Source organism: Phyllopteryx taeniolatus, unplaced genomic scaffold (assembly GCF_024500385.1).
Source record: "Phyllopteryx taeniolatus isolate TA_2022b unplaced genomic scaffold, UOR_Ptae_1.2 contig_79, whole genome shotgun sequence".
In the NCBI taxonomy this organism is placed as follows: Eukaryota; Metazoa; Chordata; class Actinopteri; order Syngnathiformes; family Syngnathidae; genus Phyllopteryx; species Phyllopteryx taeniolatus.
Window position 1 is genome coordinate 32,547 of NW_026903767.1, and position 23,710 is coordinate 56,256.

Below are 23,710 nucleotides of genomic sequence, written 5' to 3' on the forward strand. Positions count from 1 at the left end.
GGTTGCCACACTTTATGAAATTTTGAGTTCTAGATGACAGAGGCGTACTTAAACCCAGAACACACAAAATACAACCAAGAGTGGAATTTTATAGTATGTTTTATGACATATACAAAGGATCTAGAGGGAAACACACAAAGAGGCTAACTATCCATCCATCCATTTTCTTTACCGCTTATCCTCACTAAGGTCGCGGGCTGCTGGAGTCTATCCCAGCTATCTTCGGGCAGGAGGCGGGGTACACCCTGAACCGTTCACCAGCCAATCGCGGGGCACATAGAAACAAACAACCATTTGCACTCACATTCATCGGGCAATTTAGAGTCTTCAATCAACCTACCACGCATGTTTTTGGGAAGAGGCTAACTAAAGAAAGAAAATAACACTAATAATGGTAAAAAGACGGAAAATCGGTGTACGAAAAGGGAAATAGAACACCGTGTTGGACTAAAGTTGGAAACGTGAGCGTTTACTGCGTCCAGTGCGGACGGGAGAGAGAGAGAGAGAGAGAGAGAGAGAGAGAGAGAAAGGACAAACTTGAGATTTTGTCTGAAGCTAGTAATTTCCCCGAAATTATTAGCCACTGATGTTGTCCATCATAGCAAGGATTCCACTGTCGACTCACGAATGCAGATCAGCTGGTCTTTGGGGAGTGGTCTTCCTCCGGACCTCAAGCGGAAACAAAGCCGGTTTGGTTGAGGAAAAAGATGTACAAAAATAAAAACAAAAAGAAATGGAAAAGGAAAGTTGTTGTCCTGTTTGGATTAGCTCAAGTCCTGCCACGCCATCTGACGTGTTTCTGCCTGTTTACTGGATATTTAAGTTATTGGCATTCTTTGTTTTTAAATGGGAACTGCTTTAATAGTTCAGGTGTGTGTTTGAAGAGCACTTTGCATTTGTTTGTTTTGGGGAACAGACTTACTCTTGTTCATGCATTGTCGACCTTCAGTTGGACCAGTGTTCATTTACGGTTGAAGAAGGAGGCTTTTTGAAAGACAACTGCAGAACATAGCTTTTGTCTGTATTTTTCCTGGTTAGCAGACAACTTGCTATCAAGCCGCAGTGACAACTGAACTCATGACTCGTCGTTTACAAGACCAGGGCTCTAACCCCTGAGATATGAGGCCTTGGGTTTTAGCATAGCCAAAGCAGGGCAAGAGCAATGGAGAGTGGTGTTAGCATTTTGACAAGGTCAAACAGCACTTTGAAAATCCAAGAACAACAATCCTGAAATTCCAAGAACATTGATTTGATTAGAGGAGACAAAACATTGACATGTTGGGTTTTGAGGCATTCTAAGGACAACTGGATCACTTATAAAACTTATAAAAAAAACAACTTGTTACCAGATTACTAGCGACCTTTTATTGCTCAGTGACTGTTTTTCTCAATGTCTTTATGTCTCAAAAGTATTCTCTGTCAATTGAGTGTCTGTTGTCGTACTAGAGCGGCTCCAACTACCGGAGACAGTTGGACAGTTGTGTTTTTGGACATACTTGGCAAAATAAAGATGATTCTGATGTGGTTATTTGTACTGGAGAAGCCCGCAGGGATGAATTAGCATGGGGGGACTGATATCAGGGGCTACTGTTTGATTTTGTTCAGTTGTAATTCTATGCTACCAAGGGATGAAAGTGAAAAGTTACATGGTTTAACTTGACAAGGCAAACGTCTGCCTGTTAAGCCATTCAAATGGCCACATAATCACTTGTGTTGGCATTGTGTTGTAACATGGCATTAGTATTTTGGTTGACGAGCTAACAAAAGCAGGGCGAGCAACGAGTGATGGCATTTGAGATAACAAGGTCAAACATAATTTTTTCCCCTGAAAATACAAGAACATTGCTTTGATTCGAGAAGACAAAACATGTACCAGCAGGTTTTTGACACATTCTAAGGATGACTACATAGTTTTCTTTCTGTATATTTTCTTGGTTAACCCAACTACTGGCTTTTTAGACCATGGCTCTAACCACTGAGCTTTGAGGACTCACTTTTCGGCGTGGCTTTATCATTTTGGTGAACAAGCCAACACCACCAACTTGGAGGAAGACAAACGATTATTGATACATTGAAGTACCAATACCAACACCCGCATCACAGCCCATATAACCCATCATCTGGCCCCACTTTGAATTGAACTCACGAACCCCCTGGTGCCAGAAAGTGCCACTCCTTTTAAGGCAAACAACAGATGTTATAACCTTCAGTAACATCCATCCATCCATTTTCTGAGCCGCTTCTCCTCACTAGGGTCGCGGGCGTGCTGGAGCCTATCCCAGCTATCATCGGGCAGGAGGCGGGGTACACCCTGAACTGGTTGCCAGCCAATCGCAGGGCACATACAAACAAACAACCATTCACATGCACAGTCGCACCGACGGCAATTTAGAGTCTTCAATTAATGCATGTTTTTGGGATGTGGGAGGAAACCGGAGTGCCCGGAGAAAACCCATGCAGGCACGGGGAGAACATGCAAACTCCACACAGGCGGGGCCGGGGATTGAACCTGGGTCCTCAGAACTGTGAGGCTGACGCTCTAACCAGTCGGCCACCGTGCCACCCCTTCAGTAACAAACCCAGATAAATGACTTATACTTGCGAATATACACAATTTTTTCTGTTCCTCTTCCCAGGCTACGCTTGTCTAGATTTCACACTTCTTTATTTATTTTTTTCGATATGCAGGCATTCTATCTTTATAAAATTATATCAATTTCAAGGAATTTAATTGTCATAGCAAATAGAACAGGTGTGTTGTTAGCTTGTTAACCGAAGTGCTAATCAGAATCAGAATCATCTTTATTTGCCAAGTATGTCCAATAAAACACACAAGGAATTTGTCTGCGGTAGTTGGAGCCGCTCTAGTACGACAACAGACAGTCAATTGACAGAGAACACTTTTGAGACATAAAGACATTGACAAAAAAAAAAAAAAAAAAAACAGTCACTGAGCAAAAAAGGGTTGCTAGTAGTCTGGTAATGCCGGTACATTTGTCTTTTTTTGACAATTGTGCAAAAGATGCCGAGTCCTCTAGCACTTAGAGCAGTTCGAATGATTAATATTGCAATAGTCCGGTACAATGACCATTGTACAAAGGGCGCCGAGACTTCAGGAGTGTATGCAGTTTAAAGTGACGAGTAGTGCGATAATCTGGGACAATGTTGATTGTGCAAATGTTGCAGATACTCCTCAATCAGTGTGCAAGTGGAGCAGATGCTACTCTGGCATGAGTGGCCAGTATTGGTAAACAACAGATATGCAAATAGTGCAGCGTGGCGAGACTACTACAGTGAGTGCACGAGTAAAATATAATTGGCCCCACAGAAATGTGACAACGAACTCAAGTCAAACAATTGCCAGCATGTTGTAATGGAATTGTAGGTTAGGTGTTTAAGAAGTTGATCGCAAGAGGGAAGAAGCTGTTGGAATGTCTGCTAGTTCTAGTTTGCATTAATCGGTAGCGCCTACCTGAGGGAAGGAGCTAGAAGAGCCGGTGACCGGGATGTGGAGGGTCCGAGAGGATTTTGCATGCTCTTGTCTTAGTTCTGGCAGCGTGCAAGTTCTCAAGGGTGGGTAGGGGGTATGTTATGTTATGTAATGGTATGTTAGCAAGGGATGAAAGCGTACCTGATTTTTGACACACTCAAAATCACTATGCAGATAGCTGCATTCATACCTTGGCTCGCATAATGGATAAAAACTGAAACTAGACTTCAGGCATCCATGAGAAGTGAACTCTCGATCCCTGGTTTACATGACCCGATCTCTAACCACTGAGATTTGAGCCCGTGATATTTAAGTTATTTGCATTCTTTGTTTTTAAATGGGAACTGCTTTAATAGTTGTGTGTTTAAAGCTGCATTTTTTTTGTTTTGGGGAACAGACTTACTATTGTTCACACATTGTTGATCTTTAGTTGGACCAGTGTTCATTTACGGTCGAAGAAGGAGGCTCTTCCAAATACAACTGCAGAACATCGCTTTTGTCTGCGGATAGCGTTGGCATTTTGGTCAAAGTATTGTACACTTCAGGTCTCAGTGAGAATTGAACTCACAACCCATGGTTTACTAGACCAGTGCTCTAACCACTGAGCTATGAGGTCTTGCTTTCCATGACACAGTTACCGTTTTGTTTAACGAGCTAACAACCACAGGGCAAAGGCATTGTCAGCTTGTGAAGAAAAAAGGTTTTAAGGAATTCAATTGTCCAACCAACACACATTTACACATGCTATGGGCAATTTAAAGTCTTCAATTAACCTACCATGCATGTTTTTGAGATGTGGGAGGAAACCGGAGTACCCGGTGAAGGCCCACGCATGCACGGGGAGAACATGCAAACTCCACACAGGCGAGGCCTGAGTTAGCATTTTGGTTAACGAGCTAACAACCACAAAGCAGGCAAAAGTGCATTGTCAGCTTGTTAAGAAAAAACAAGGTTTCAAGGAATTTAATTGTCTTACCAACACACATTTACACGATATTGCACGAAATTCGATACCCAAAGTCCCGGATTAGCCGAATAAGTCTTGAAGTGAAATCACAATTGAATCAGAAAATAAATAACGTAACGATAACAACAATAAAACTAGTGCTAAACCCCAGTTGTGAGTTTGTGAAAAGATGCAAATGCAGCAAAAGCTAAGGATGCAGCAGAAATACAAATGTATGAGGTTTGAATTGGTTATTATATTTACATGCTCATTTAGTTACTGGTATACAATACTAGTCATCTAAGCACTTGTTGTCTTGGCGAGCGTTGGCATTTCGGTTAAAGCGCTAATTTCATTGCCACCACATAATATGTCCCAGATTAGCTCGCAGTGGATAGTTGTAGGTGTGCATCTAAAACGCACTTTTTATTTGTCAGTTTTGGGGACCACAGTTACTCTTGTTCATGCATTGTTGACCTTCAGTCTGACTAAAGTGGCAATTTATGGTACAGAAATTGTCAGTATAGACTGAGGAGAAGAAGGTTGCTGCAGAGTGTGGCTGTTGGGTGTAGTTATCCTGGTTCACATTGTGTATAGCAGCTGGTTAGCTTGACAACAGGCCCCAGTGAGAATTGAACTCACGACCACTGGTTTACAAGACCAGTGCTCTAACCACTGAGCTATGAGGCCTTGGATTGTATCGTATCATCATCCTGGTCTGGACACATAATATATCAACCTTCCTAATCATCATGTCAACCAACTCCCGAGATTTTCCTGTCTTCGTCCCAACATTCAAACCCCCCACATTCAGTTCTAGGCTCTGTGCTTTCCTCTTCTCTTTCTGCCGAAGAACCCGCTTTCCACCTCTTCTTCTTCGACCCACAGTAGCTGAATTTCCACCGGCGCCCAGCAGGTTGACGGCGCCGGTGGCGGACATTGTTAACCCGGCCCACGACCGATCCGGTATGAAATTCTTTGGATGAATGCTCATATTTGTTTGGCAAAGTTTTAAGCCCTTTCCTGACGCAACCCTCTGCATTTAGCCGGGTTTGGTTAGGGTTGCATTTGACTGAACGATTGTAATTCTCATATCCATCAGAATACAAAGAAACCACAACTCAAAAATGTTTAGCATAAACATTGAATATGTATCTGGCGGGTAGGCCCCAGTGCGAATTGAACTCACGACCCCTGGTTTACAAGACCTTCAGTTGGACCAAAATGGTAATTTACGGTACAGAGATGGTGAGTTTCGACTGAGGAGAAGAAGGTTGCTGTTCCAATGACAACTGCAGAGTGTAGTTATGCTGGTTCATGTAGTGTATAGCTGCTGTTCAGATTGCCAACAGGTCCTAGTGAGAATTGAACTCACGACCACTGGTTTACATGACCAGTTCTCTAACCACTGAGAAATGAGGACTTGGATTACTATGGGGGACACAGCTGGCTTGTCTCAATTCGTCTTGACCCGACATCTCCCTCGTTTCCTTTGATGGATGAGTTGTTTTCCCTGTAGATGTCCACTAGAACATTCCGCTGCCTTCCTCTTGTGCAAGTTCCTGTAAAGAGCTCATCCACCCCCACTCACACTGCGAACATATTACACCAGCTAAAATATTTTTCAAGGTTACTGTCGGGCCAGTAGTGGAAGCGATTATATACTGAGTATTAAATCTGTGGAGTCTATGAAAATTTATAGCATGAAAATTCTATCGTATGATTAATACAATAATCCATAACATGTATTCTATCCTTCCATCCATCCATTTTCTACCACTTATCTGAGGTTGGGTCGTGGGGGCAGTAGCTTTAGCAGGATCGCCCAGACTTCCCTCTCCCCAGCAACTTCATCCATCTCTTCCGGGGGGATCCTGAGGCATTCCCAGGCCAGCCAAAGAATGTAGTCTCTCCAGCGTGTCCTGGGTCGTCCCCGGGGTCTCCTCCCGGTGGGATGTGCCCGGAACACCTCACCAGGGAGGTGTCCGGGAGGCATCCGAATCAGATGCCCAAGCCACTTCATCTGGCTCCTCTCGATGTGAAGGAGCAGCGGCTCTACTCTGAGATCCTCCCGGATGACCGAGCTTCTCACCCTATCTCTAAGGGAGAGCCTGGACACCCTGCGGAGGAAACTCATTTCGGCCGCTTGTATCCGGGATCTTGTTCTTTCGGTCACGACCCACAGCCTGTGACCATAGGTGAGGGTAGGAACGTAGATCGACCAGTAAATTAAGAGCTTCGCCTTTCGGCTTAGCTCCTTCTTTACCACAACGGACCGATACAAAGTCCGCATCACTGCAAACACCGCACCGATCCGCCTGTCGATCTCCCGTTCCATTCTTCCCTCACTCATGAACAAGACCCAAGCTACTTGAACTCCTCCACTTGGGGCAGGATCTCATCCCCGACCTGGAGAGGGCACGCCAGCCTTTTCCGACTGAGGACCATGTTCTCAGATTTGGAGGTGCTGATTCTCATCCCAGCCACTTCACACTCGGCTGCGAACTGCTCCAGTGAGAGTTAGAGGTCACGGCTTGATGAAGCCAACAGAACCACATCATCTGCAAAAAGCAGAGATGCAATACTGAGGCCACCAAACCGGACCCCCTCTACGCCGCGGCTGCGCCTAGAAATTCTGTCCATTAAAGTTAGGAACAGAATCGGTAACAAAGGGCAGCCTTGGCGGAGTCCATCCCTCACCGGAAACGAGTCCGCCCCTCTCTTTACCCGAGTGTCCAAGACATGCGGCCGCAAATCCGATGACACGACCACAAAGTCGAACATCGAACTGCGACCTCGGGTGTCCTGGGGCTCTCGAACAGATTAATGCCATATCCATTTATTTCAATGAGGATGATTTGAGATGTGAATGTGTGTGTTGACTCCCATTTGTTATTATTATTTTTTATTTATTTATCTGATGTTCATGCTCTGATTTAAAATAAATAAATACAAATACAATAAAATAATAATAATAATAATAAAACAATTTTTTTAAATTAAAAAATCATAATTTACTCTTGAGTATTTTTTTCATTGAATACCTTCTTACTCAAGTAAATATTTGGATGACTCCTATTTACTTGAGTCATATTATTCTGAAGTAACAGTATTCTTACTTGAGTACAATATTTGGCTACTCTCCCCACCCCTGGTTACGAGGTTGGTCACAGAATGATATGAACTCATAAGTCAAGGCAAGACTATCTATCTTAAACACTGTTGTCACACTACTGTTTTCTTTTGATAACTGGGTTTTCATATCCTTTCATTTTCCTAAATAGACTGATACCAAGAGAATATTTTGTCAGATTGTTTTTTCATGATTATTAATGGTTAGAAAATGTTCTCTCTTGGTAGGATGACCTGCAGATCCGTGTGTTCAACTACAACACCTTGGAGCGTGTTCACATGTTTGAGGCCCACTCTGACTCCATCCGTTGCATCGCTGTCCACCCAACCCAGCCCTTCATCCTCACCAGCAGCGGTATGCTTCTTCTTGTAATCCACACCTGATAAATTGATCAAGCTATAGGACTGGGACAAGAAGTGGACCTGCAGCCAGGTGCTTGAGGGTCACACGCACAATGTCATGCAGATCGTCATCAACCCTAAAGACAATCATCAGTTTGCAAGTGCCTCCCAAGACAGCACTATTAAGGTTGGAAGAAGTTGTTCGTACTGCTCCCAAACCACAACACCTGCGTAATCTCATGCAGTTTTGCTCAAAATATGGTATGAGTATCAATAGTAGTGCGTGACACAAACTAGTACGAACTCATCCCCACCTTTTTTCTCCGATACATAGTTAGGTTTTTCGAACTGTCACACACACCTACCCACCGCCCAGTGGCGGAGTTTAAGTCAAACCCGTTGGGGGGCCGGGTACTTTGGTGTTGGGTATGGGGGTTTACATATAGGATCCACATAGTTCACACACACACACACACACACACACAGTGTTTGTGAGGCGACCCGGTATGGCCACCTCAACAGGGGGAGTTGATAGAAATTCCTGGCTGCATGCTTACACAACACTGCATACACTTTTGTTTGATTCATCCCATTACAGTTACACATGCAGATATCCTTATAAACATATACAACCCCAATTCCAATAAAGTTGGGACGTTGTGTTAAACATAAATAAAAACAGAATACAATGATTTGCAAATCATGTTCAACCTATATTCAATTGAATACACTACAAAGAGGCGGCACGGTGGCCGACTGGTTAGAGCGTCAGCCTCACAGTTCTGAGGTGCGGGGTTCAATCCCCGTCCCCGCCTGTGTGGAGTTTGCATGTTCTCCCCGTGCCTGCGTGGGTTTTCTCCGGGCACTCCGGTTTCCTCCCATATCCCAAAAACATGCATTAATTGGAGACTCTAAATTGCCCCTAGGCATGACTGTGTGTGCGAATGGTTGTTTGTTTCTATGTGCCCTGCGATTGGCTGGCAACCAGTTCAGGGTGTACCCCGCCTCCTGCCCGATGACAGCTGGGATAGGCTCCAGCACGCCCGCGACCCAAGTGAGGAGAAGCGGCTCAGAAAATGGACGGATGGATGGATGGACACTACAAAGACAAGATATTTAATGTTCAAACTGATCAACTTCATTGTTTTTAGCAACATTCATGAACATGAATTTTCATTCGAACATTCCTTTGGGCTTGGCGGCGGTGCTCGGTGTGCGCCAGCCTTAACCATCATAATCCTAACCTTAACCAATCCGAAACTGCCCAAACCCTCGTCCGAAACATAATCATAACAAAATCATTTTTTTTAAATTTATTTTGTACAAATGTGACACATATTTGGGGTGGACATCGTGTTCCATCTGTGGAGCCTACCCTTCCTGCGATGCAGGAGCCAATCATGTTGAAGCGGGGCGGGTCTTGCCGAGAAAGGGCGTGGGATTTCTAAGAACGTCTGTGAAATGGGACGTTCCCTTTCCAGGTTGTCTCAATTGTAATTTGATTCGTCTTTTGGAAAAGTGTTTCTGCTATTGTTTTTGTGGTCCTGAAATGTTAGTGTTTCGTGTTTTGTTAATTTGTTTTCTGAAATGTAAAAGTGTTTTGTTTTTTGTTCGTTTTCTGAAATGTAAAAATGTTTTGGCTTTTGTTCATTTGTTTTCTGAAATGTAAGTCTTTCACAATTTGTTTTGCACTTCCAGGCCACCGTAGAATACGCCCTATAAAATACATTCGTCGATGGCACCCCGCAAGAGCTGATAACCTTTGCATTCTTGCCTTCTGACCCTCAACGAGCTGCTCTGTTTTCACATGAGACAGGAAACCGAGTTGATGTCACCTGGGCCATAAACTGGTCAAGAGTCCTCCTCCAGCCATTCTTACTGGTTTCTCCAACAAAGACCTTTTTCTGCAGACTGATCTCATGACCAAGAATTTGGGGAACCCTCTTTTCCAATATGACAGTTCGGGACCATTGACAACAATGGATTTATTAGCCAGACAGGCTAATAAAACTCACAGACCTTCGCAGGGACTCCAATGAAGTACAAGGGCCCATCTGGGACCATTGGTGGAGCACGGGCGACACCTGCTGGCGGTTAAGAGTCACTGCAAGCTTTAAATCAGTATCCACAGTTTTCGCCGTGTTAAATGTCTGTTTTGATATTTGACGAACTTTGCATGAATGCTCCAAGTGAATATCATGATACCAATGTCACGAATGCTCTGCTGTCAAATCTGTTTGTCCACCGAATAAGATGATTGCGTTTTACCTCACACATCACGAAAATGTTACATTAAGTGTTCTTAGCTACCAAATAAGGTTGAAACAATCATTGCATAGCTTGCATTGCATAAGATGGGAATTAATTTTCTTATTTTAGGTCCACTGGGTTTAGACCACAGAGGACTTTCGAGTGAAATCCAATATCAGAGGTGTGGTCTGTTCTTCCCGCTCGGGTCTTTTGGGGAAACTCCCCTTTTTCTTGGTACAAAGGACCGAATCCTTTTGTTCTTTGTCTCTATCGCTTTTCCTACTCCGCCGAAGACGCTGGCTCACAGGCAAAGCCCCCCTCCCCACCACAAGGTGGGGTGGTGGAGGGGAGGCGAGCCAAAACAGGCTTGGCCCGGCCAAATCTCCCTCGCCGCTCCGACAATTGCTGACAGCAGAGTCACACGAGCCTACACAGGTCATCGTTCCAGTGCCACTAACCAAATGTTTATGATTTGTGTCCAACAGGTGGCGATCAAACACATCCCAAAAAGACGTGTGGATGTGTCAGTTCATAAACAGGAACACATATCTGGTCCCACTTGAGGTTGTGCTAATGCAACAAGTTGGAGGAAGACATGGGATCATTTCTCTGCTCGACTGGTACAGTCTGGACAAAGAGATTGTACTGGTTATGGAGAAGGCCCTGCATAGACCTCTATGACTACGTATATGAAAAGGGCCAAATGGGGGAAGCACAGGAAAAGGTACTGATGTGTGGTGGAGCAGGATTGTGCACAGATGGTGTTTATATGCCAGACATGTAATTTTTTTTCACAATTTGTTTTCATAACATTAGTGACATGCTTTTGACAAAATATTGCAAGGATCAAGGAGCATATAAGACTTTTAAATATACAAGGGGTAGTCATAAATTAATGGACCCAATTTAATTTAACCTACTAATAATTGTCCTAAACGTGGGTGTCCAGGATCAAAGGTGAAGAACAACTTTTTGACTGTGCTGTCGCCTATTGCAGCTTCCCCAGTCACATTTAGCAACCTTTTGAAAATGTTTAGTGGTGGTTCACAGTGCTCTGCTTCTGACGGGCATCCAACAAAGACGCCATTTCCAAAATGGCTGACAGGAAAAGAACAGGCTTAAACAAAACTTTTTTTTTTTTTTTTATTCGCCTTCAAGCAAGTATTTCTACTACAAATTGAAAATTTCACTGATTAGTAGGTTAAATTAAATAGGCATCATTACTTTTGGACTGCCCCTTTTATTTTCCATAGGTTAGTTTGAGCACTGTCAGACACAAGTGGCTGCTTGGAAAAGCATTTTTATTTTCATTCGTGTCGGCAGCACTTCATAACGAAGCAGGCTTATTAAACTTTTCGTCATTTCGTGTGGAGATACATGCATGTGGAGCAAGCAGTGGACACGGTAAGAACGCTTTGTTCACCAATGCATTTTTGGAAATAGGCAACTAACACAGGCGGCACGGTGGCCGACTGGTTAGAGCGTCAGCCTCACAGTTCTGAGGTGTGGGGTTCAATCCCCGTCCCCGCCTGTGTAGAGTTTGCATGTTCTCCCAGTGCCTGCGTGGGTTTTCTCCGGGCACTCCGGTTTCCTCCCACATCCCAAAAAAAAACATGCATTAATTGGTGACTCTAAATTGCCCGTAGGCATGACTGTGAGTGCAAATGGTTGTTTGTTTCTATGTGCCCTGCGATTGGCTGGCAACCAGTTCAGGGTGTACCCCGCCTCCTGCCCGATGAGAGCTGGGATAGGCTCCAGCACGCCCGCGACTCTAGTGAGGAGAAGCGGCTCAGAAAATGGATGGATGGATGGCAACTAACACAAGATTTACTTGGTTGTGTAATTTCACACAAGAAGAGTGAGCAGGCATTAAAGACAGCCAACTATTTGCATAGAAGCCGTGAAAAAGATCATTTTCTATAATATGTCCCCTTTCAAATTTTGTCCTTGACCTCATCTGTTTGTCTTCATCTCAGAACATCTTGAGGCAGCTCGTGGACGCAGCAGTCACGATGGACGCTGCAAACGTTTTCCATCATGACATCAAGATGGAAAACGTCCTCATTGACACCCGCTCCGATTTCCCTCGTGTCTGGATCATCGGTCTTGGAAACGGCGGCTTTGGAACCACTTTGGTGCACAAGAATTTCTTTGGTACAGTGTTCACCTCCTGCTCTTCATTCACGTCTGCTGTTGTTCTCAGGCTGAGTCTCATCATTTATTTCTCTCTGTATGTCTTGTAGGAACCATTGACTTGGCTCCTCCAGAAGTTGCTGCATGTGGGGAGTACAAGGCCAACCCCACCACAGTTTGGCAGCTCGGGACTCTGCTCTTCGAAATTCTGCATTGCGCTCCATTCGAACCGGAGGAGTTCTTCCTCAGGCGGGAAATCGACGCAAGGCTCTCTCATAGTAAGTTTAAGGATCCAGTCAGTACTGGCCATGATACTGTCAGCAGCGTTTCACTCCATGTTGTAGTTTGTAGACCACTGAAGTTGCCATCTTCAACTTTTCCTCGCAGCCTGCTGAGCGCATGCCTGAAAAGAGACCCTGACGCCTGTGCCACTCTGTCCCAGCTTCAACAGCACCCTTGGTTCCACTGAGGCAGCACGGAAGACTACTGATCAGCCTATTTTATTCCTGAAATTCATATCAACTGTATATATTGCTGTACAAAGCGATCCAAGGGTGACAAGATGCTTCAATTTTGAAATCACACCGTGTTTATACTGTATATTTCCGTATTATTTTATGGTTGTTACATTCAGACATCCGGTCATTCCAAAGACTTTTGAGAATGGTACACATTCCGTTCCAAATTCAAATTAACATGAAAGAACATGCAACAATCGGACAAAACAAACTAAACATTTTTGGTAATATAGCAATTGTACATTCAAATTAACAGTAGCAACAACTGAGCACAAGCCAATATGAATTATAGGTTGAACATGGAAAAAATATTTCCTCTTTAAAAAAAACAAAGTATTGCACAAAGTTAAAATAGTGTACAATGTAGCACTTATAGAGCAACTTTATTTTTTTACATTTAGATCATTCTTATGTTCGTTTCGTTTTTACTCCATTTTTAATCCCTAAAGGAATGTTCAAATTTCACTTGTGACATCGGAATGATCAATAAACAATTTCCCGGTGTTGCATGAGTCCATAGGCTTGTATTTGAATATTTTCATTTTCCTAATTGGATTAAATGATCAATGTCAATTTTCTATACCGCCTGTGAGTTGTAGCCCATTCCAGCTGACTTTGGGTGAAAGATGGATATAACTGCTGCCAAAGTTTTCTTCTTGTACAGATAAGCCACGGTCCAACTGAAGTTTGACCAGCATTTTTCTTCTTTACACCAGTAAACACAGTGAAAAACGTGCGCCTTCTGACCAGAAATTTAGGAGTTGTGACACTCCTTTAGTGTCCATTTTCTTGTTTTCACCGACCAGCCTTTGTCCCCTGGCTGCAGTTTCCTTTTCACTGATCATGTGACGCTGCATGCTGACTATTCAGTGGCAATATACACTGTGACCAGTAGGTGGTAGCAACATGCCGCAGAACTTGTAGACATTACATTTTAGGACATTTTCTCTGTAGGAACATAAAACTCTGTACAAAAAGAAACACTTTTTGTGACAGCTGCACTGCCACCAAAATTACAAAGATTTATATTCACCCATATGTGAAACAAATTAAATCTTGTAATTTTATCTGAATTGACAATCAACCATCAAGTCATGCCGCCGCAACTTCAAAACAATGTACAGGAAATCTGACTTACGCGGAAATTCGTGTTACGTCGCCAGCGTAGGAACGGAACTTGTTCGTAAATCGAGGACTTCCTGTACATATGACGACATCGACAACCCGGAAGTCAGTTCAGCTTGTCACAACGTCAAGCCAGCGATCTTCAACTGTTAAAAATACTATTTCGAAACGCAACTGACATGTACCCATTATGTGACAGGAAAAGACATAACAATAATACTGAACTAAAGATGCATATAATAAACAAAGAGCAACATTAGGATGGTTCAGGGTTACCAACTGAATGAAATATGGTCACCCACCTCTCCCACAGGAAAATTGTACAAAAGGACAGAGGCAGGGCAGCAGAAAACATTTATAGTGGGGACCACAGAAGAAGAAATTACAGAGGAGGAGCACCGAGCTACATACACACAGTTTACACAGAATTGGGAGGCATTTTCTTGTCAGGCAGTTACAGATTTTGTGGAATTATATATCAGCTTCATTAAACACACAGATTGACCCGTTTACACATGTAAAGTTCTAAAAATATAAGATCCCAGTGAAGACTGTGGTTAGTGAACCCGCGTTTGCAGTGGCATTCCGCGGCCTGTGGGTGTCGCTAGTACCCCATCCATTATCCCGGTCTGGCTGGGAGGTGGAAGTTATTGAATTTAGCGTTCTGGTGCCAAACCAGGTGTCTTTTATCTCCGCTTTGATGCTCCTGGTGGTGGTAATTCACTTAGCGTCGGCGTGCAAAACCAGGTGTCTGTCTCGTTTTGATGCTTCTGGCTTGTAATTCACTTAGCGTCTGTGTGCGAAGTTGAATCTCGCCACTCCGTGGTCGTCTACCTCGGCGGGGAGAGCGGCGGTAGCCCGAGACTGGGGTGCTGGGTGTCATCTTTTAATGGCGTGTCTGCTACATATCCCCCCTTCGTTGGCTTGATCCGGCTGGATGGGGGATCTCGGCGACGTCTCGTTGGACGATGGCACAGGTTGGCAGGAACACACACAACAATGCAGTTACCAAGGTACATCAGTGAATATCCCCCCCCCCCCCCTTTATGGCTATAACAGTTGTTCATGGCAGCTTATTACTTAAGGTCAGCCTATGTGTATATATATAGGAGTCGGTGTCAGGACTGACGTGTGTGGATCGATGTGTGTAGGTGTGTCTATTGGGATGGCAGTGAGACCAGTAATTCGGGCCAGGGGCGAAGCTAAAACTAAGGGTAAACATTAACTAGGTGTATAGTTCTCAGTAAAAGTCAAACTAAAGAAAAACAAAAGGAGAAACTCAACACACCGCTACGGAGCAGAAAGGAAGAGAAAGAAAAGATAGCTAGCTTCAACTTGGCACGTAGGGGGCACAGTGGTCGGGTGTAGACCCCAACACATCAATCAAGGAGAGGGAAGTTGCCAAGTAGAGGTTCTAATCTTGGGGAGAGCTGAATCTTAGTCTTGATTCAAAAGGGGGTAGAGAGGTCCGGGGGGCAATTTAAGTCAAGCAGGACCTCCTCCCCTATCTGTATGGGGTTAGGTTCGGGTTCAGTCATTCTTTTCCTACGGAAAATTTTGGGTCACGCATTTGGGCACTTGTTCAGAAAACAGTTCTGAGTCTTTTGATAGAGCAGATGCCAATTACTATCAAGATAGGCGACTGCCGCGGGAGTACTGACTCGGATGGAAGTGTCATGCTGGCTCATGGGGAGAACATACAAACTCACACAGGCGAGGCCAGATTTTAACCCGTCCTCAGAACTGTGAGGCAGACGTGCCGCGGTGACAGCTAAATTTGCTCCTTAACGAATACGCTAAGTCTATCCAGCACAAGAAAGCCTTGTAGCTCAGTGATTAGAGCACTGGTTTAGTAAACCATTGCTTGTGAGGTCCATTCTAACTGAGGCCTCAAGTGAATTTTCGCAGTTGCAATTCATGATGCTATCCACAGTTGGAATGTGGCTGTCTGCATGGTCATTTTGAGTGTGTCAAAAACCATCAGGTACGCTTTCATCCCCTGCGAATAAGCTGACGACAGACCTTTCCAACCATTTGTCTCCTTAAATCTCAGAATACTTGAAGTTTCATTTTGTAAAATTAGGTGTTGTAAGTACATTACCTGAAACACTAACAGGCCTCAAAGCTTGCAGCTCCTTCTCCAGTTGGATCTACAAAGACATGATGTAACTCCTTCTGACCTTCTCTGTACTTTTCCATCAGCATCCTCAAGGCAAATAATGCACCCCATACAACACTCGATTCTGTGTCATTGTACTAGATTACTTTCGTCATCTTGTTAACAGCTAGAGAGAGATTTGTCTTTTGTTGTCGTCTTTTCCGATATTATTTAGCTACCTTTCACTCTGTCTCTTTTTTTGTTTCTTAAATTGCCCTTCACAAACTTTGCTCTATTCAACTGAACGATTGTAATTCTCAATAAATATCCATTAGAATACAAAGAAACCACAACTCAAGAATGGTTAGCATAAAAATTTAATCTGGGTGGAAGGCCCGATTGAGAATTGAAATCACGACCCCTGGTTTACAAGACCAGTGCTTTCGCCCCTGAGATATGAGACCTTCTGTTAGCATTTTAGCTCATGAGCTAACACCGAATTTTACAAAACAAAGAGCAAAGCTTGGAAATATCTGTGATCAACTTGTTAACCATAGTGCTCATGGGATGTTTGCAAGGGATGACAGAGTACGTCATGGCTTTTGACACACTCAAAATGGCTATATCGAAAGCTGGTTTCCTACCTTGGCTAGCATAATGTATTACATATGTCAAACTAGACTTCTGGCCTCAGTGAGAATTGAACTCAGGATCCCTGGTTTACAAGACCAATGCTCTAGCCACTGAGATATGAGGACTTTCTTTTCATGTTAGAGTTACTATTTTGGTTAACGAGCTAACAACCACAGGGCAATCGCATTGTCAGCTTGTTTAGAAAAAAGGTTTTAAGGAATTTAATTGTCATACCAACACACATTTACACATGCTATGGGCAATTTATAGTCTTCAATTAACCTACCATGCATGTTTTTGCGATGTGGGAGGAAACCGGAGTACCTGGTGAAGGCCCACGCAGGCACCGGGAGAACATGCAAGCTCCACACAGGCGAAGCCTAAGTTAGCATTTTAGTTAACGAGCTAACAACAACAAAGTCGGCAAAAGTGCATTGTCAGCTTGTTAAGAAACAAGGTTTCAAGGACTTTAATTGTCTTACCAACACCCATTTACACATGATATTGCATGAAATTCGATACCCAAAGTCCTGGCATTAGCCGAATAAGTCTTGAAGTGAAATCACAATAGAGTCAGAAAATAAAAATAAAAACACAACGATAACAACAATAAAACAAATGCTAAACCCCAGTTGTGAGTTAGCGCAAAGATGCAAATGCAGCAAAGGCTGTGGATGCAGCAGAAATACAAATGTATGAGGCTTGAATTGTGCATGATATTTACATGTTCATTTAGTTACTGCTTTACTATACCAGGGATCTAAGCACTTGTTGTCTCGGCTCGCGTTGGCATTTTGGTGAAAGCGCTAATTTCGTTCACAGAATAATATGTCCCAGATTAGCTCGTAGTGGCTAGTAGGAGGTGTGTGTTTAAAAAGCACTTTGTATTTGTCAGTTTGGGGGAATACAGTTACTCTTGTTCATGCATTGTTGACCTTCAGTAGGCTTAAATGGTAATTTATGGTACAGAGATTGTGAGTATTGACTGAGGAGAAGAAGGTTGCTGTTCCAATGACTACTGCAGAGTGGAGCAGTTGGGTGGAGTTATCGTGTTTCACATAAAAGATAGCAGCTGTTAAGATTGCTGCTGACAACAGGTTCCAGTGAGAATTGAACTCTCAACCCCTGGTTTACAAGACCAGTGTTCAAACAGCTGAGCTATGAGGTCTTGGGTTTTAGATTAGTCAAAGGCAGGATAAGAGCAATGGAGTGTGATGTTGGTATTTCCATGGTCAAACAGCATTTTGAGAATCCAAGGACAACAATCCTGAAAATCCAAGAACATTGCTTTGATTGGAGGAGACAAAACATTGACCTGCAGGCTTTTGAGGTATTCTAAGGACAACTGCATCACTTTTTCCAGTATATTTTCTTGGTTAGCCCAACCACTGGCTTTGGAGACCATGGCTCGTACCACAGAGGCAAGAGGCCTCACTCTTTGGTGTCGCGTAATCCTTTCGGTGAACAAGCCAACACAGCACTTACGAAGACAGAAGATTACTGATACATTGAAGTACCGAGAGCAACATCCGCATCACAGCCCATAAACCATAGAACTTGTCATCTGGCCCCAGTGAGAGTTGAAATCACGACCCCTTTACAAGACCAACGCTGAGGATATGGGTGGGAGTGCTTGCAAATAGTGCATGATAGTTCCAGTATATGGTTATTTGTACTTGAGAAAACATCATAATGCAGGGATGAATTAGCATGGGGGGTGTGATATCAGGGCTACAAAATGATGCCTTAGTATGTTCAGCAAAAATGTCCACAGAACATATACTACCAACTCAAGAATGGTTAGCATAAGCATAGAATCTGTAGTTGGGTGGTAGGGCCCAATTGAACTCACGCCGGATTTACAAGAGCATTGTTCTACCCCCTGAGATATGAGACCTTCTGTTATGAAGTTAGCTCATGTGCTAACACCGAATTTTACAAAATTCAGTGCCACTAATTCGTACATCATGGCTGGCCTCACCCCTGTTTTATAAACTTTGCCCTTCATCCAAGCAGAGACTTCTGTCACATGACACACCTGACACCTTCCTCGACCCGTTCCAACCTGCTTGGACCCGTTTCTTCACTTCCTGACCACACTCACCATTGCTCTGGACGGTTGACCCCAAGTATTTCAAGTCCTCCACCCTTGCTATCTCTTCTCCCTGTAGCCTCACTCTTCCCCCACCACCCCTCTCATTCATGCACATATATTCTGTCTAATTTTGGCTAATCTGCGTAATTATACTTGATTACTTTCCTCTTCTTGTTAACAGCTAGAGTTTCATCTTTTGTTGTCTTCTTTTCCTATATTATTTAGCTACCTTTTCACTCTGTCTCCTTTTTTTTGTTTCTGAAATTGCCCTTTAAAAACTTTGCTCTCTTCGACTGAACAATTGTAATTCTCAATAAATATCCATTAGAATACAAAGAAACCACAACTCAATAATGGTTAGCATCCATCCATCCATTTTCTGAGCCGCTTCTCCTCACTCGGGTCGCGGGCGTGCTGGAGCCTATCCCAGCTGTCATCGGGCAGGAGGCGGGGTACACCCTGAACTGGTTGCCAGCCAATCGCAGGGCACATAGGAACAAACAACCATTAGCACTCACAGTCACAGTCATGCCTACGGGCAATTTAGAGTCTCCAATTCATGCATGTTTTTGGGATGTGGGAGGAAACCGGAGTGCCCGGAGAAAACCCACGCAGGCACGGGGAGAACATGCAAACTCCACACAGGTGGGGGCGGGGATTGAACCCGGGTCCTCAGAACTGTGAGGCTGACACTCTAAACAGTTGGCCACCGTGCCGCCTAATGGTTATCATAAACATTGAATTTGTATCTGGGTGGTAGGCCTCAGTGAGAATTGAAATCACGACCCCTGTTTTACAAGACCAGTGCTCTCGCCCCTGAGATATGAAACCTTCTGTTAGGTTTGCAAGGGATGACAGAGTACGTCATGGCTTTTGACACGCTCAAAATGACTACTCAGGAAATTGGTTTCCTACCTTGGCTTGCATCATGTATAACACCTACTAAACTAGACTTCAGGCCACAGTGAGAATTGAACTCACGACCCCTGGTTTACTAGACCAGTGCTCTAGCCACTGAGCTATGAGGCCTTTCTTTTCAGAATCAGAATCAGTCAATTGACAGAGAACACTTTTGAGACATACCGTGACAAAAAAAAAAACAGTCACTGAGCAGTAAAGGGTTGCTAGTTATCTGGTAATGCAGGTACATTTTTTTTTGGACAATTGTGCAAAAAGATGCAGAGTCCTCGAGCACTTAAATCAGTTCGAATGACTAATATTGCAATAGTCCGGTGCAATGACCATTTTGCAAAGTGCGCCGAGACTTCAAGGGGTGTATGCGGTTTAAAGTGACGAGTAGTGCGATGGGACAATGGTTGTGCAAATGTTCCAGATACTCCTCAATCAGTGTGGAAATGGAGCAGAAGCTACTCTGGCATGAGTGGCCAGTATTGGTCAACAACAGATATGCAAATAGTGCAGCGTGGCGAGACAACTACAGTGAGTGCACGAGTAATGTATAATTGGCCCTACAGAAATGTGACAACGAACTCAAGTCAAAAAATTGCCAGTATGTTGGAATGGAATTGTAGGTGAGGTGTTTAAGAAGTTGATTGCAAGAGGGAAGAAGCTGTTGGAATGTCTGCTAGTTCTAGTTTGCATTGATCGGTAGCGCCTACCTGAGGGAAGGAGCTGGAAGAGCTGGTGACCGGGATGCGGAGGGTCCGAGAGGATTTTGCACGCTCTTGTCTCAGTTCTGGCAGCGTGCAAATCCTCAAGGGTGGGTAGGGGGGTACCGACAATCCTTTCAACAGTTTTGATTGTCCGTTGCAGTCGGAGTTTGTCCTTTTTTATAGCAGCACCAAACCAAACTGTGATGGAAGAACACAGGACTGATTCGATGACCGCTGTGTAGAACTGCCTCAGTAGCTCTGGTGGCAGGCCGTGCTTTCTCAGAAGCCGCAGGAAGTACATCCTCTGCTGGGCCTTTTTGAGGACGGAGTTGATTTTGGTCGCCCACTTCAGGTCCTGAGAGACTGTAATTCCCAGGAACTTGAACTCGAGGTGTTCTAGGATGAAGTGCAGTCCCATGTTGACTGCATCATCCGCAGACCTGTTCGCTTGGCAGGCAAACTGCAGGGGGTCCAGCAGGGGACCTGTGACACTCTTGACGTGGTCCAGCACGAGACGTTCAAATGACTTAATTACAAAAGATGTCAAGGCGACAGGCCTGTAGTCATTTAGACCCGAGATTGCAGGTTTCTTGGGGACTGGAATGATGGTGGAGCGTTTGAAACAGGATGGCACAGTTCCAGAGATCTATTGAAGATTTGTGAGAATACTGGAGCGAGCTGGTCCGCGCAGACTTTGAGGCAGGATGGGGACACATGGTCTGGGCCTGCCGCTTTGTTAATCTTTTGTTGTTTGAAGATGCGTCTCACATCCTGTTCATGGATGGTTAACGCAGAAGTGATTGTGGTCGGTGATGTGGCTGGCTGGGTGGGTGTGAAAGTGTCCTTTTCAAATCTGCAGTAGAAGCTATTCAAGTCGTTGGCTCGTGTGCTATTGTTCTCAGCTTGGGGGATCGTCGCTTGTAATTAGTCAGTGATTGGAATGCATGCCAGACTGATTTAGAGTCGTTAGCGCTAAACTGTTTTTCCAACTTTGCTGCATAGTTCCTCTTTGCAATGTTAATTTCTTTAGTCAGCTGGTTTCTCGCTCGATTATACAGGGCCCTGTCCCCGCTCTGATATGCGTCCTCGTTAGCTTGGCGAAGCTGCTTAGGTTTAGCAGTGAACCACGGCTTGTTGTTGTTGAATGTGCGAAATGATTTTGTTGGTACACACATATCTTCACAGAAACTGATACAGGATGTAACAGTGTCCATATATTCATCCAGGCTGCCAGCTGAATTTTCAAAGACACTCCAGTCTGTGCAGTCTAAGCAGCTTTGAAGTTCCATTTTTGTTCATTGGTCCACTTTTTCTCTGTTTTCACTGTAGGCTTCGTGCATTTAAGTTCTTGCCTGTACGTCGGTATTAAGTGAATTAAGCAGTGATCAGACGAGCCCAGGGCTGCACAAGGTATAGCACGTTTTTTTAGCGTAGTGTAGCAGTGGTCTAAAATGTTATTTTACCTGGTAGGACATTCGATGTGTTGCTTGTATTTAGGGAGTCCGTGGTTGAGTTTAGCTTTGTTAAAGTCCCCGAGAATAATGAGGGGTGAGTCCGGGTGTTTTTTTTCAATTTCATTGACTTGTTCGGCGAGCGTTAGCAGTGCGGCGTTGGTGTTAGCTTGAGGCGGAATGTAGCCGCCAGCCAGGATGAATGATGCGAACTCACGCAGCGAGTAGAATGGCTTACAGTTCAAAAACAACGACTCCAAATGCGGGCTGCAGTGTGTGCTGAGCTCCGTGACATCTGTACACCATTGTTCGTTGATATAGAAGCATATTCCGCCGCCCTTTCTTTTCCCAGATGATTCCATGTCGCGGTCTGCTCGATGAATATCGAAGCCGGAAAGCATGACGGCGCCATCGGGTACAGCGTCGCAAAGCCAGGTCTCCGTGAAGCACATAGCGGCGGAACGTCCGAAGTCATTACTGGTCTTTAACAGAAGATGAAGCTCGTCCATTTTGTTGGGTAGGGATCTTACCTTCGCGAGGTGGATCGACGGGAACGCCAGTCTGTGTCCTCTCTTGCGGAGTTTCACCTGAATGCCGGCTCGCTTCCCTCTGTGGCGCCGTTTCCGTCTCCATGCGCCGAAAACCACGGACTCCGCCGCGGTAAGTAACTCGGGGAAAAAACTGAGCGGATTTGCGAAAGTTGGTGAAAGAATAACCGGGGTAGCCTCCTTGATGGTTAGCAAGTCTCCCCTTGTGTAAGTGAGTCGTGTAATGTCTCCAAAGACGAACGAAAAACACAAAAACAAAAACAATACTAGAGAGCGCGTTACCGAGGCGACCACACTGGTCGTCGCCATCTTGGTTTTTATGTTAGAGTTACCATTTTGGTTAACGAGCTAACAACCACAGGGCAATTGCATTGTCGGCTTGTTTAGAAAAAGGTTTCAAGGAATTTAATTGTCATACCAACACATTTAAACATGCTATGGGCAATTTGGAGTCTTCAATTAACCTACCCTGCATGTTTTTGAGATGTAGGAGGAAACCGGAGTACCTGGTGAAGGTGTGTGTTTAAAAACCACTTTGTATTTGTCAGTTTGGGTGAATACAGTTACTCTTGTTCATGTATTGTTGACCTTCAGTCGGACCAAAATGGAAATGTATGGTACACAGATTGCAAGTATTGACTGAGAAGAAGAAGGTCGCTGTTCCAATGACAACTGCAGAGTGGAGCAGTTGGGTGGAGTTATCCTGTTTCACATAATAGATAGCAGCTGTTTAGATTGCCAACAGGCCCCAGTGAGAATTGAACTCACAACCCCTGGTTTACAAGACCAGTGCTCTCGCACCTGAGGTATGAGGGCTTTTGTTCGCGTTTTAGCTCATGAGCTAACAACAAATTTTACAAAATGAAGAGCAAAGGAAAAGTGTGATCTGCTTGTTAACCAGAGTGCTAATGGTAGGTTTGGAAGGGATGACAGAGTACGTCATGGCTTTTGACACGCTCAAAATGGCTATACAGAAAGCTGGTTTCCCACCTTGGCGAGCATCATGTATAACAAATGTGAAGCTTGACTTCTGGCCTCAGTGAGAATTGAACTGGTTTACGAGACCAGTGCTCTAGCCACTGAGCCATGAGGCCTTTATTGTCATGTTAGAGTTACCATTTTGGTTAACGAGCTAACAACCACAGGGCAATCGCATTGTCGGCTTGTTTAGAAAAACGATAAGGAATTGAATTGTCATACCAACACACATTTAAACATGCTATGGGTAATTTGGAGTCTTCAATTAACCTACCCTGCATGTTTTTGAGATGTGGGAGGAAACCGGAGTACCTGGTGAAGGTGTGTGTTTAAAAAGCACTTTGTATTTGTCAGTTTG

The 23,710-nt window shown here is 44.2% G+C and overlaps 1 protein-coding gene, 1 long non-coding RNA gene, 3 other non-coding genes and 1 pseudogene across 5 annotated transcripts; 2 read left to right on the top strand and 4 right to left on the bottom strand.

The window, feature by feature from the left end:
- Positions 1–4,033: 4,033 nt before the first annotated feature.
- Positions 4,034–4,106, bottom strand: trnat-agu (transfer RNA threonine (anticodon AGU)). Its single transcript has one exon. It is a non-coding gene; the product is annotated as a tRNA-Thr (tRNA).
- A 947-nt stretch (positions 4,107–5,053) lies between these two features.
- trnat-ugu (transfer RNA threonine (anticodon UGU)) lies at positions 5,054–5,126 on the bottom strand. Its single transcript has one exon. It is a non-coding gene; the product is annotated as a tRNA-Thr (tRNA).
- Positions 5,127–5,660: 534 nt separating this feature from the next.
- LOC133473992 (coatomer subunit beta'-like) overlaps positions 5,661–23,710 on the top strand; it is a 47,484-nt pseudogene continuing 29,434 nt past the window's right edge.
- On the top strand, positions 11,935–13,389 carry LOC133473990 (serine/threonine-protein kinase pim-2-like). The gene is made up of 3 exons (XM_061765395.1): positions 11,935–12,314; positions 12,404–12,571; positions 12,681–13,389. The coding sequence occupies exons 1-3, from the start codon at positions 12,173–12,175 to the stop codon at positions 12,686–12,688; spliced, it is 318 nt and encodes a 105-aa protein (XP_061621379.1). The 5' UTR covers positions 11,935–12,172; the 3' UTR covers positions 12,689–13,389.
- Positions 12,403–14,935, bottom strand: LOC133473991 (uncharacterized). Its single transcript, XR_009787316.1, has 2 exons — positions 13,950–14,935; positions 12,403–13,777 (listed from the first exon to the last, which is right to left on the bottom strand). It is a non-coding gene; the product is annotated as an uncharacterized LOC133473991 (long non-coding RNA).
- trnat-agu (transfer RNA threonine (anticodon AGU)) lies at positions 19,719–19,791 on the bottom strand. The gene has a single exon. It is a non-coding gene; the product is annotated as a tRNA-Thr (tRNA).

Excerpts from the sequence above, each read along its gene's own strand:
- LOC133473990 (XM_061765395.1), top strand. The coding sequence starts at position 12,173 with ATGGACGCTGCAAACGTTTTCCATCATGACATCAAGATGGAAAACGTC. Across the intron at positions 12,315-12,403 it reads GGTGCACAAGAATTTCTTTG|GAACCATTGACTTGGCTCCT; the intron begins GTACAGTGTTCA and ends TATGTCTTGTAG.